The following is a 13742-nucleotide window of genomic DNA, read 5'->3' on the forward strand; positions in this document are numbered from 1 at the left end:
TCTATTGTCTTTGTTGGTAGTGGAAACTGAAGATGAATTTTAGACTTGAGACTAGATTATTATTGTTGTTATTATTATTATTATTTTGCTAGTTGTGAAGCTTGAACTCAGGGCCTGGGCACTGGCCTTGAGCTTTCTCAAGGCTAGCACTCTACCACTTGAGCCATAGCACCACTTCTGGCTTTTTCGACGTATGTTGTACCAAGGAATGGAACCCAGGGCTTCATGAATGCTAGGCAAACACTCTACCACTAAGCCACACTCTTTGCCCCTCCATATGGTTTATCATTATGTCTAGATACTATAATTTTTTTAAGAAATATTTTTATTCTTTGCTTTCTGTGCTCATAAAAGTGTTCACTTGCTAGATTAAGTTTACATAGTATTTCTAACTCTTAACTAAAAGCCTCACTTATTTTTGTGTCTAAAAAACTTAAAAGCTCATTTTCTTCATGTAAAATTTATCAATTACATCAAGGAGGAGGAGTGTGGAAAAAGCTGTTTCTATATGTTTATTTGTGCATACATGTATATGTATGTACACTATTTAAAAAAATCTCAAAATATTCTAAACTAAGTTATCAGTATTGTTAAAAGTTGTCTGCTATGAGATAAATAATTTATCAAAAGAAATAGTATATGAAAAGTTTAAAAATGTCATAGTTAAGGTTGTTTCACTATGACAGTCTAATCTTCATTTGTTGCTTTTATTCTAAGTTGTGGAATTTGTAAGAAGAATCATGACCAGCATCTTCTTTTACTGTGTGACACTTGTAAACTTCATTACCATCTTGGATGTCTAGATCCTCCTCTAACTAGGATGCCAAGAAAGACCAAAAACAGTTATTGGTAAGTAAGATGGAGGGGGCTTAGAATTGGGTTGCTTCCAGCACTACAGTGATAAAAGGGGAAGAACAGAGAAGGAAAAACAACAACAAAAAACACAGAAAGTAAAGTAGAAACCCTCTAGTTTCCATTTCTTGGAGTTGTCTCCTTCTTTTTTGTTGAATATATTCCTTAGTATTCAGTGCTTTGGGCTAGGTTAATTTGAGACATATGACCGGCAAGACAGGTACATAATAATACAGAAGGAACTGCCAAATCTGGGAAAGGAAGGGGAGTGAGTTCATATTAGATATATGCATTTATTAAATAGTAGTTTGTTGAGAGCATAGAAGGAAATGTTCTGGATGATGAGAGCCTCTGTAGAAAACATATTGGAGATATCTGATTTGATCAGCCTAAACTGCAAGACCATTAAGTGAATAAGTAAGTGTTATGATCATTTGGCTTTTCTCAAATTATATCAGCTGCTTAGGAGAAGAGGGGAGGGATCTACACATTTTAAAGTTGGAGATAGAGATGAGTAAAGCAATTAAACAAGATTAAATAGTTAAGGAATTTTCCAGAGAGTAAAGTATTTAATAAATTATAAGTTACAGTCAAAGGTACTAATGAACACATATTTAAGTAGAAAGTTTATGAATATACATTTACTTTGACTAACTGGTTGTAAGGTTTTGAGATGCTATAACAACATGAAGATTGTCAGTATATAAATTGTCATTTTTTTAAAACAGTTTCTAAAGATTTTATAGTCTTCTTTAGTTGATATTTTCAGCTCAACTTGTCCTTTACAGTTCAAAGCTATGACAACTGTCATAAGGCAGAGAATCTAACTCCACAAAGGATTATAATTTTTAGACATAAATACTATGAGTATATATCACTCAAGGAAAAGGCATGATTTAACCCATTCTTTTTTTTTTTTTTTTTTTTTTTGCCAGTCCTGGGCTTGAGCTCAGGGTCTGAGCACTGTCCTTGGACTTTTTCAAGGCTAGAGCTCTACCACTTGAGGCTCAGCACCACTTCCGGCTTTTTTTCTATGTATGTGGTACCGAGGAATCGAACCCGGGTCTTCATGCATACTAGGCAAGCACTTTAACCACTAGGCCAAACTCCCGGCCCTTTAACCCATTCTTAATTGCTGTGCAATCAGAAAGATGTTAGTATGGTCACAGGTGTTCTTATAATTCTTAGGTTATATTTAAATTGTTGTTTGTATTATTATTCATGGTCATCATTCTGGGAGGAATGTATATTTTCCTACCTGAGTGTTTATATTCTTCACATATACTTGTTTGTTTATAAAACTATAGCTAAAGCTGGAAGCTAATAAATAGATGACCTTATTTCTTGGTATTTTCAGGCAGTGCTCAGAATGTGACCAGGCAGGGAGCAGTGACATGGAAGCAGATATGGCCATGGAAACCTTACCTGATGGGACCAAGCGATCAAGGAGGCAAATTAAGGAGCCTGTGAAATTTGTTCCACAGGATGTGCCTCCAGAGCCCAAAAAGATTCCAATAAGAAACACGGTAATTTATTTCATATTTACCATGATTATCATAACCTTCTGAGGTAAACCGTGAGAAAGAGGAGTAAAGATATACTTAAAGCCAAAGAACCATCTATATTACTAATGATAATTTTTACACTTTTTTCCTGTATTATTAAATATATGTACCTGAGTTTATAGTTTGTGTGGTCAGTTGAAAGCATAATAAAAATTATATATATACATACATACATATGTATGTATGTATGTATATGTTTGTATATCTATATCTATCTATGTATCTATCTATCTATGTATCTATCTATGTATCTATCTATCTATGTATCTATCTATGTATCTATCTATGTATCTATGTATCTATGTATCTATGTATCTATGTATCTATCTATCTATCTATCTATCTATCTATCTATCTGCCATTTGGTATATATTCTACTCAGTATATCTGTCCTTCATCTTGATGCAATGTTTCTTTTCCTCCCTTTGGTAATTCCTGGAATGGGACTCAGGATCTGGCATATGCTCTTTTCCTGAGTTACATTCTGACCTTGAACACATCTCAAGTTGAAAGACAACATTCCCAGAGACTTGAATGCAAAGCCCCCCCTTCCCCTGCATCCTCTCCATCCCTGAAATCATGGCAGTCCTACTTGGCTAGCACAAAGGTCACTTCTCTCCTCAACTTTATGTTTATTATTCTCTAGGTTTTTTTCCTTCAAATGTTAACTCTACGTATTCACAAATACTATATAGGATTATTGGGGGGTTTTGTTTTGTTTTGTTCTGTTGTTTTTTTTGCTAGTCCTGCGGCTTGAACTCAGGGACTGGGCACTGTCTTTGAGCTTTCTCAAGGCTAGTGCTCTACCACTTGAGCTGTTGTTCCTACAATTCTCTTTTTATTCCCGTCTCTTATTTTTGCATACTTTTGGATCTCTCTTTTTTTTTTTTTTGCTTTTTCTTCTTTCTTTCTTTCCTCCTTTTTTTTTTTTTTTTTTGCCAATCCTGTTGTTGAGCTCAGGGCCTAAGCACTGTCCTTAGACTTTCTCAAGGCTAGAGCTCTACCACTTGAACCTTAGCACCACTTCCGGCTTTTTTCTATGTATGTGGTACTGAAGAATCGAACCCGGATCTTTGTGCATGCTAGGCAAGCACTCTGCCACTAGGCCAAACTCCCAGCCCTAGATCTCTCTTAAATATAATTTTTTTTGGTTCTGTTTTCATTTTCCTGCCCACATTGATACAAATGCAACTTTTTTCTTAAAGAATTTATTAACATTGATTTTTACATCATATTTCAAATGACATAATCAAAATTAGGCTAAGGGTTTTTGTATAATAGATACATATTAATCAATGTAATAAGACATTATGTCTATAGAGTCATAAGTTTTTATGTCTCTGTAGTTGTGTTTATGTTTCCCGTAACATGTCCATATCATTGGTTATGCAAATATTGAGTCCTCATTCTTGCTTTTTTTTAGGTCATGGGGCTTGAACTCTGTGCCTGAGTGCTGTCCCTGAGCCATAGCCCCACTTCCCATTTTCTAGGATTAACTGGAGATAAGAGTCTCAAGTTCTTTAGTGCCCGGGCTTTGAACCTTGATCCTCAGATCTCAGGCTCCTGAGTAGCTAGGATTATAGGCATAAGCCATTGCGCGTGGTGCAACTTGTTTTTAAATTCATCTTTTGGCCTCCAAAAATTAAAAAAAAAATTACCTTCATGAAATAATATAGGATAATGTTAAGCTTCTCGTTATCATTACAAAGACATGCCATGGGGTATTTATTTATTTATTTACTTATTTATTTATTTGTCAGTCCTGGGCTTGGGCTCAGGGCCTGAGCACCGTCCTTGGGTTTTCTCACTTGAGCCACAGTACCACTTCTGGCTTTTTCCTATGTATTTGGTACTGAGGAATCGAACCTGGGTCTTCGTGCATGCTAGGTAAGCACTCTACCAGTAGGCCAAACTCCCAGCCCCCATGAACAAATGCAGCAGTTGTACTCATTGGGCACTATCTTGAAAATAAGCTATATAACTTGTGGGGGATGGAGAGAAAACTGGGAGAGCTAGTGAAGGTGTAACATTGTTCAAAAAGAAATGTGTGGGAGAGCTAGTGAAGGTATGACATTGTTCAAAAAGATGGCAAAGGACATAGCTAGTAAATTAATTAGGAAGCCTACATAGTGGGAGAAGATCTTCACCAACCAAACAACGGACAAAGGCCTCATATCTAAAATATATCAACAGCTCAAAAAACTGAATTACTCCCAAACTAATCTCCAAAGTAACAACCATCCATTAAAAAATGGGCCAAAGACTTAAAGAGAGTCTTCTCTGAAGAAGAAACAAAAATGGTCTATAGACACATGAAGAAATGCTCAACATCTCTGGTCATAAAAGAAATGCAAATCAAAACAAAGCTAAGATTCCACCTCACTCCAGTTAGAATGGCCAGGATCAGGAAAATGAATAACAACACATGCTGGAGGGGATGTGGCCAGGAGGGATCACTACTACACTGTTGGTGGGAGTGAAACTTGGTCAACCACTATGGAAAGCAGGATGGCAGTGCCTCAAAAGACTAAACATAGACCTCCCTATGACCCAGCAATTCCACTACTTGGCATTTACCCAACCATCCAGAAACTAGGGCATATTAAATCCACTAGCACAACAATGTTCATAGCAAAAATATGGAACCAACCTAGATGTCCCTCAGTTGATCAGTGGATCAACAAGATGTGGTATTTGTACACAATGGAATTCTATGCTGCTGTCAGAAAAAACGACATCACCCCATTTGTTAGGAAATGGGAAGTCTTAGAAAAAATCCTATTAAGTGAAGTAAGCCAGACTCAAAGGAACTTAGGCTCAATGGTTTCCCTCATTTGTCATAATCAGTAGAAACCTTGGGCTCTACTAGCAGAGATTTGCAATAGAGCAAAACCTTGATACATAAGGCCATATAGTATGAAGCTAATTGAAAAGACCTCCAGGATATTGAAACAAAAGCCATATAATGAATGATTGTTATCCTTAATGTACTAGGTTATCTCTCATCTCTTTTGCTGTCCCTTGGTTATCTCATATTGTTATAGTATCTCACTTTGTTATCTGATATATTGGATTTATTTGTATTTGGTTTTTTGAAATTGGATAGGGAAGGGGGGAAAACCAAGACGGGGGGGGGGGTGGAGGGGAGGGTAATGGGGACCAAGACATGTGAAAGGGTATCAATATATGTGAATTAATGCACCTTCTATCTGGCAAATATCATGTAACCCTTTTATTAATTACAATAAAAAAAAGAAATGTGAGGTCTCGCTAGTGAAGGTGTGACATTGTTCAAAAAGAAATGTACCCTTGGCAGGTGCCAGTGGCTCATGCCTGTAATTCTAGCTACTCAGGAGGTTGAGAATTGTAGTTGGAAGCCAGCCCAGGCAGGAAAGTCCTGGTGAGACTCTTATCTCCAGTTAACCATTCAAAAACTGGAAGCAGGGCTGTGGATCAACTTGGTAGAATGCTAGCTTTTAGTAAAAGAGCTTATGGACAGGGCCCAGGAGTTTGGCCTAGAAAACCTGGGTTCAGTTCCTCAGAAAAAGCTGGAAGTGCTGATGTGGCTAAAGTGGTAGAGTGCTGGTCTTGAGCTGAGCCCAAGGACAGTACTCAGACCTTGAGTTCAACCCCCAGGATGGGCAAAAAAAAAAAAAAAAGAGCTAATGGACAGTGCTCAGGCCCTGAGTTCACGCTCTACAACCTACAAAAAAAATTACTATTTATATAACTAATCCCTCTCTATATATCACCTTTATAATAACAATAGATCATTTAAATTTTATCAATTTATGTCTAATTCTCTTGAATTACAAATGTTAAACTACAATTTTCTTCAGGCTATTTAAAATAGTTTTAGGTTATTTGGTGTTACTAAAAAGGAATGTTTTCTCATTATAATAATAAATATTATCTTGGAATATTGTTATTTTCAGAAGTTTAGATCTTTTAATAAATTTAATTGCATATCTTATTGGGCTTGCTTCTGAGGAATTGTTTAGAAACGAGAAATAAGAAATTATCTGCTTTAGATTGAAGCCCCATTTTTTTAAACTCTCTGAGATTAATTACTTGTGTGTGTGTGTGTGTGTGTGTGTGTGTGTGTATGTATATGTATGTGTGTGTATGTTTATGTATGTGTATGTGTGTTGCATTGCTGGGGTTTGATTCATGCCTCATGCATACTAGGTAACTTACTGAGATCCATCACCCAGTTACATCCCCAGCTCCATTATTGAGTTGTTTTCCCTTGTAATATTATTCTCCCATATTTCACTGTCTCTCTCTCTATATATAGTTATTTTATTTTTTGGTCAGTCCTGGGCCATGAGCTCAGGTCCTGAGTGCTATCCTTGGGCTTTTCAAAGCTAGAGCTTTACCACTTGAGCCACAGCACCACTTCTGGCTTTTTCTTGTATGTGGTACCAAGGAATCAAACCCAGGCTAGGCAAGCATTCTATCACTAGGCCAAACCCCTGGCCCCTTTACTGTAAATTTTTATATTTAAAAATAGCATCTGGTATGCATGAACAACATCATGAATTGTGTGACGTTAACATTTTTTTCTTTTTTTTTGCCAATCCTGGTGCTTGAACTCAGGGCCCAAGCATTGTATTTGGGCTTTCTCAAAGCTAGCGCTCTACCACTTGAGCCACAGCACCACTTCTGGCTTTTTCTGTATGTGTGGTACTGCAAAATCAAACCCAGTTCTTCGTGTATGCTAGGCAAGCATTCTACCACTAGGCCACATTCCCGGTGCCCCATGTTAACAAATTTTAAAGATGGTCTGAATGTTCCATGAAATTAGCAGTGCCAATTCATGTTGTGTGTGACTACAAAGGGTGTGTAAAGGGAAAGAAGGCATTATCACATGGATATATTTGAGGAAGCCCTAGTATGTTATTGTTAGGCATGTACCATCATACCTAATTTCAACCGTTTTACTTTTAATATAAATAATTGTGAATATCATTGTGGAGGCTTGTTTTGCTTCAAATTATTTCTGTTGAAGGAAATATTTGTCATTAGTATATTGACTTTTGCATGTAGATTGAATTATGAACAGTTTTAAACTTAATATTCATATAATTATTAATCACCAATAGGTTGGGTTCTTTTTTTACCCTTTTTTATTTTATTTTACTGTTGGGGTAATGTATAGAGGGGTTACAGTTATATTCATCAGGTAGTGGGTGCATTACTTCTCACATATTGATACCCCTTCTCATGTTTTTGTCACCCTTTCCCTCCCTTAACCCCCTCCCAATCATCTTGTTTTCCTCCCTTCCCTTCCCTATTTCAAATAAACAAATAAACATATATACAGTATACCCGGTAACAAAGTCAGATACAGTAACCACATGAGATTAACCATAAAGGGAAAAAAAAGAGAAAAGAAATAGCATAGTAGATTAAGAACAACTACCACAAAGATAAACCTCTCATTTAATAGGTTGGTTTCTTAAATTCTAGAACTGCCCTGTTCACTACCAACAAGTCAGTACCATTCTGTGTATCTGTCATATAACACTGGGGAAACTGTAAGATTACCATACAGACAGCTTGCCATACCTCGATTTAAGTGCCGTGTGTGTGTGTGTGTGTGTGTGTGTGTGTTTAAAGTACCTTGTTTTGAGACATTTTCTCTGCATTGTTTTTTATGTGGAAACCTTTTTCTCCTTTTTGGCAAGAAAATTACTTTGAAGAAAATATAAATTAGCTTTGTCCATGTTCTTTTTGAAGTTACTTTAAAATTGATGTTTGTACTTTTGGGCATATTTTGTAATAACTTTAATGCAACTTGAAAGCTTTCAGATTTTGCTTTTCATTTTCTTTACATTTGGTGTCATCTGGTGACTTTTCATCTCTTATGCAAGTGCCAAAGGACTTTTTAGGACCTCACTTTTTGCAGTGTTATAGGCTCACACAGCCTTATCTTCTGTTTTCTTTGAAGTTTTGAGTTCTTTCTCCTGAGTTATATATTTTTGTTGTGTTTTAGGTATTTCTCTATTTTGCAAAGTAAGGACAATAGATAAAGTATTTTTAGCAGCATGTCTTAAAACTTTATTATCTTATAAGGCAATATATTTCTTTCTTTCTTTCTATCTTTTTTCTTTCTTTCTTTCCTGGAGCTTGAACTCAGGGCTTGAGCACTGTCATTGTCCTTTCTCAAGGATAGAGCTCCATCACTTGAACTACTGCACCCCTTCTGGCTTTTTCCCTTCCTTCCTTCCTTCCTTCCGTCCTTCCTTCCTTCCTTCCTTCTTTTTTTCTTTCTTTCCTTCTTCCTTTCCTTCTCCTTTGTAAGTCATGGGGCTTCAACTTGGCCTGGGTACTGTCCCTGAGCTCTTCAGCTCAAGACTACTGTCCCACCCCTGGGCCTGGGCACAGTTCCTAAGCTCTTCAGTTCAAGGCTACCGCCCTACCCTTGAGCCAAGGGTAGGCTTTTGTGCCTACCTTTTGTACCTGGCTGGTTTTGAACCTTGATCCTCAGATCTTAGCCTCCTGAGTAGTTAGGATTACAGGTGTGAGCCACTGCGCCCGGCAGTTCTGGCTATTTCTGTTATGTGGTACTGAGGAATCTAACCTGGTCGTTGTGTATGCTAGGCAAGCACTCTGCCACTAAGCCAAACTCTCAGTCCCAGGGTGATATATTTCTTTTAGGATATTAGTTTAGAAAGGAAATTAACAACTTAACAGACTTTATTTGAGAGATAATCCAATGCCCTAGAGTCTACTTTTATTACTTTTCCATTTGAAAAGATTTTTCATGCATTCAAAACAGACATTTAATAATGAAATGGCTGAAGTCTTTAGAATATAAAATAATTAAATGGTTATATACATATATATATACAGTTATAACATGTATTTGGATGCTAATTTATGAAAACTTGAAAAACTTACATTCTGTGCAATTACTGGTTTATTGTATATTATGCCCATTGTCTTATTTGACTTGGTTTTATATTAAATATTTGAATTATTACAATTTAGAAAAAGAAAATTTATTTATGAGAGATTTAAAAACCAGAGTTATCTATTATTAGACTCAAATATACCTCCAAGATACTAAGTAGATAAAACATGTGTGTCAAGGTTTCTGAGAAGAAATCTTGGCAAATAATTCTCTGACATATTAAAACATTTTTGACTTATTTTGACCTGCTGGATGAGTTCTGTTGTTATTCTTTACTGAGGCAGGCCTATTTAAAAACTAAAGCTTCTATTTTGTCTTTTGCTTCTTTAAAACTTTATCATTTTTATTAATTTCTAGGACTATATGGTAAAGACACTGAAAGACAAATGGAAAGTTTGTATTTATCATGATCTAGTTGAAGGGCTTGATAAAACATACTTATCATTACCATTCCATCTTATGTTCATTGGTGACTCACAGAAACAGTTGGCACTTAGCTCATATCTTGCTTATATATGTATATATAATGTATGTACACACATACACATATACATACATATGTATGTGCATGTATGTGTGTATGTGTATGTATATTATTATATATACACAAACATATGCTGTATTCTTTGAATATTTTATGAACTCTGATTTGCTTTCAGTATAGTTTCATAATTGAAAAATATTTTAGATATTATACCTACATATATACATGCATAATGGACATGTTTGAATATACTATTTGTATAGCTTCCAGAAAGGTTGCTAACATTTAGTTCATTGTATAAATCGGGGATTATGTAGCTCCTGTGTTCTCTCCTATGAATTATATAGAGATATATTTCCTATTCATCAGACCTTTTGGATTTGTTTATTATTGTTTGTATAAATGTTGGTTTGTCATAAAAGAGATATGACGGCTTGGTGCTGGTGGCTCATACCTGTAATCCTAACTACTAAGGAGGCTGAGATCTGAGCACTGCAGTTCAAAGCTGGGCAGGAAATTCCATGAATCTCTAATTAACCACCAGAAATCTGAAATTGTAGCTGTGGATTAAAGTGGTAGAGCACTACTCTTGAGCAAAAGGAGGTCAAGTACAGTGCCCAAGTCCAGAGTTCAAGCCCCACAACCTAAAAAAAAAAAAAAAAGGAAAATTGACAAATATATGAAGCCCAGGTTAATGATATTAAGGCTGTAAAACTAATAGTTGTTTGTAAGTTTTTTTAAAACTAAATTTTATTGTTGGGATAACAATATTACTTTATTAATAATTACTTCAAAATGTAGTAAAATTTGGAATTGAGGGCTGATTTGATCAATCATTTGGAACTTCTATTCCTTCTTCTACATACTGTCTTCATACTGTTTTATTCATTTAATTTATAATTTATATCAGCCATAAAATCTAATATAAAATGGTTCCTTATTGAGTCTTACCTTCTTTTTTTTTTTTTTTTTTTTTTGCCAGTACTTGAATTCAGGGTCTGGGCACTCTCCTTGGGCTTTCTCAAGTCTAGGGCTCTACCACTTGAGCCACAGCCCCACTTCCAGCTTTTCTCTTATGTATGTGGTATTAAGGAATCAAACCTGGGTCTTCATGCATGCTAGGCAAGCACTCTACCAGTAAGCCAAATTTCCCTATGGATTCTTGTATATATTTAAAATGAGGCAAACTCTTAATTAAAATTTATTAAATGATCCTCTTTTTTTTTTTTTTTTGCCAGTCCTGGGCTTGAGCTCAGGGCCTGAGCACTGTCCTTGGACTTTCTCAAGGCTAGAACTCTACCACTTGAGCCTCAGCACCACTTCCAGCTTTTTTTTGTATGTATGTGGTACCAAGGAATTGAACCCGGGTCTTCGTGCATGCAAGGCAAGCACTTTAACCACTAGGCCAAACTCCCAGCCCCGATCCTCTCTTTTTTTTTTACTGTTGCTTTTTGTTTCATACCATATGCCATATCATTAACAAGTTCTTGTTATGTTTATGATTCATTCAAGTACATCATAGTTGAAATACTTTATTTAGGTAAAATTTACATGGGTTCTTTTTTTGTCTTTATGTTTGTAGTTGGTATGTCCTTAAAAATAGAAAGAAATCCATAGCTTTAAAATTTTTTCTGGCTTGAAAATTGGTGATTTTTCTTAGTTGCATATGAAATTAAACCATCTTCTACAAGTGTACTAATTTAATAAATATGAAGGAATTATGCTATTACTTTTTTTATTAAAGAATTTATTAACATTGATTTTTACATCATATTTCAAATGACGTATTTAATGACCACATATTCAAGAAGGGAGTCTCTATATACAATTACTGGCACTTAGATTTTAGAACATAATTAAAATTAGACTGAGGGTTTGTATATCCTAGTATTAGTTACTTTGATAGTATAATGTAGTTAGATATAAAATTAGAAGAGAACACTAGTTGGAAATTTTTCACTGGATATAATCTTATGTTTTCAATTGTAAGTAATTTTTATTGAGTTTTGTAATGTTATTTATTGTTAGATAATTTTACTCATCTTGGGCCAAGAGTGTGGCCTAGTAGTGGAGTGCTTGCCTAGCATGCATGAAGCCCTGGGTTTGATTCCTTGGTGCTACATACACAGAAAATGCCAGAAGTGGTGCTGTGGCTCAAGTGATAGAGCACTAGCCTTGAGAAAGCTCAAGAACAGTGCCCAGGCCTTGAGTTCAAGCCTCAGGATTGGCAAAAACAAACAAAAGAAAATGTAGGCAAACAAAAAACAGAAAAATTTATCCTAGACAATGTCAACAAAAATTAACAGTAGAAACAAAAATGTCTCCATAAATATCCTTGTATAAGAACTTATTTTTAGTATATGAAATTTTAGGAAACAAAATCATCTTAAGACCTGTATTTGTTTTTTAGTTTTAAATGGCCAAGTGATATATATGTGTGTCATTATTTCTTGATTACATAATTTCTTCCAAAAATATGTACACTTCAACCAGAAAACCTGTGGTTCACACCTATAATCCTGGAGTGCTAGTCTTGAGAATGCTTGAGGACAGTGCCTAGGTCCTGGGTGTAAGCCCCAGGACCGCAAAAAAAAGAAGAAAAAAAATTATTCCTCTTTTCTGGGATTACATTATTAAGTTTGGATTTAATGTGCAAGAACAATGACTAGTTTTAAGAGCTGAGATACTCGTTTGAGGATTATCTCTAAAGTACCTGTGGTGTGACACCAACTGGTCATTTCTATAGATTACTTTTTCAGATTTTGAAAATGGTATCACTTTATATTCCTGCTTTTCTGCCCAGAAATTGCATTCCTTGTGTCGTTACTACAAATATATAGCAGTGATTACCATTTGGTAGTTAACTTAAAAATGGCTCTCATAGATAATTAAAAGTATATGAGCTCATTTTTAAAGTGATAATGTAATAACACATATATTGTTACAACTATTCATTTATTTAGAATAAAGAACTTTCAAGTGTCTTTCATTTGCTGTTTTTCTTTTATGATGTAAATTTAACAAAAATGCAATGAAGCATTACAATACTAATTAGAATGCTAATTTTCTAGGTATTGCATTCTCAGTAACTTTTCATAAAGAAAGTTTGTTTTTATCATTATTTAAACATTAGATATCTTTGTGCATTTCTTTTAGAGAACAAGAGGACGAAAACGGAGCTTTGTTCCTGAGGAGGAAAAGCATGAGGTTGGAATAAGTTAAGCACTTTTTATAGTCTGAACCTTCAGAAACTTTCTTGTAACTTATTTCTGTTTCCCTCATAGTCTGATGTTGCTTTGCTTTATTCTCCCTTTTGTGGCAGGAAAGAGTACCTAGGGAAAGAAGACAAAGACAGTCTGTGTTACAAAAGAAGCCTAAGGCTGAAGATTTAAGAACTGAATGTGCAACTTGCAAAGGAACTGGAGACAATGAGAATCTTGTCAGGTAAGTGGAAGGCTGAGACTGCCTGTAGGGATTCAAGTCCCGTATTCATCATTTTCTCATCACAGATAAAATGAAAAAGAAAAAAAAACAAACAAAAAAAGCAAAACACAAATACAGCATGGAACCTTTATAAATATCTTATTTAGTGAGGACAGTACTTCAGAAACAGATTTCCGCCACTCACTGACCTGCCACTTGTGGTTTTTCTCTGGATTTAGATGTAAATTCAAAATAAGTGATCATCTTAGTTTTGAACGCAAGAAAATTTAGTTTTCTCTTGGCCAAAAAAAAAAAAAGGAAATTAATCTAGACTCTTGTATGTGTTGTTTATTATATTCATAAGACCATAGTTAATAAACGTGGTTAGATGGAGTATTGGCAATGATGGTAAGGTGGACCTTTTACTGGCAGGAGCTCCATTAGCACTTCTTTATTACTTACCAAAATAAATGTGTTAAATGCTTCTTTCTCGTGAAAT

General features: G+C 35.3%; 1 protein-coding gene across 2 annotated transcripts in view; it reads left to right on the forward strand.

Moving 5' to 3' along the window:
- Phf14 (PHD finger protein 14) overlaps positions 1-13742 on the forward strand; it is a 138183-nt gene that overhangs the window by 51032 nt on the left and 73409 nt on the right. For both annotated transcript variants that reach the window (XM_090333168.1, XM_090333169.1), the window contains exons 13-16: positions 718-849; positions 2210-2378; positions 12977-13027; positions 13143-13264. In XM_090333168.1, the coding sequence (XP_090189294.1) occupies positions 718-849; positions 2210-2378; positions 12977-13027; positions 13143-13264 (474 nt within the window). The remainder of the gene's footprint in view (positions 1-717; positions 850-2209; positions 2379-12976; positions 13028-13142; positions 13265-13742) is intronic.

The sequence above is a fragment of the Megascapheus bottae genome, chromosome 5 (genome assembly GCF_031878675.1).
Source record: "Megascapheus bottae isolate mThoBot1 chromosome 5, mThoBot2.hap1, whole genome shotgun sequence".
Classification (NCBI taxonomy): Eukaryota; Metazoa; Chordata; class Mammalia; order Rodentia; family Geomyidae; genus Megascapheus; species Megascapheus bottae.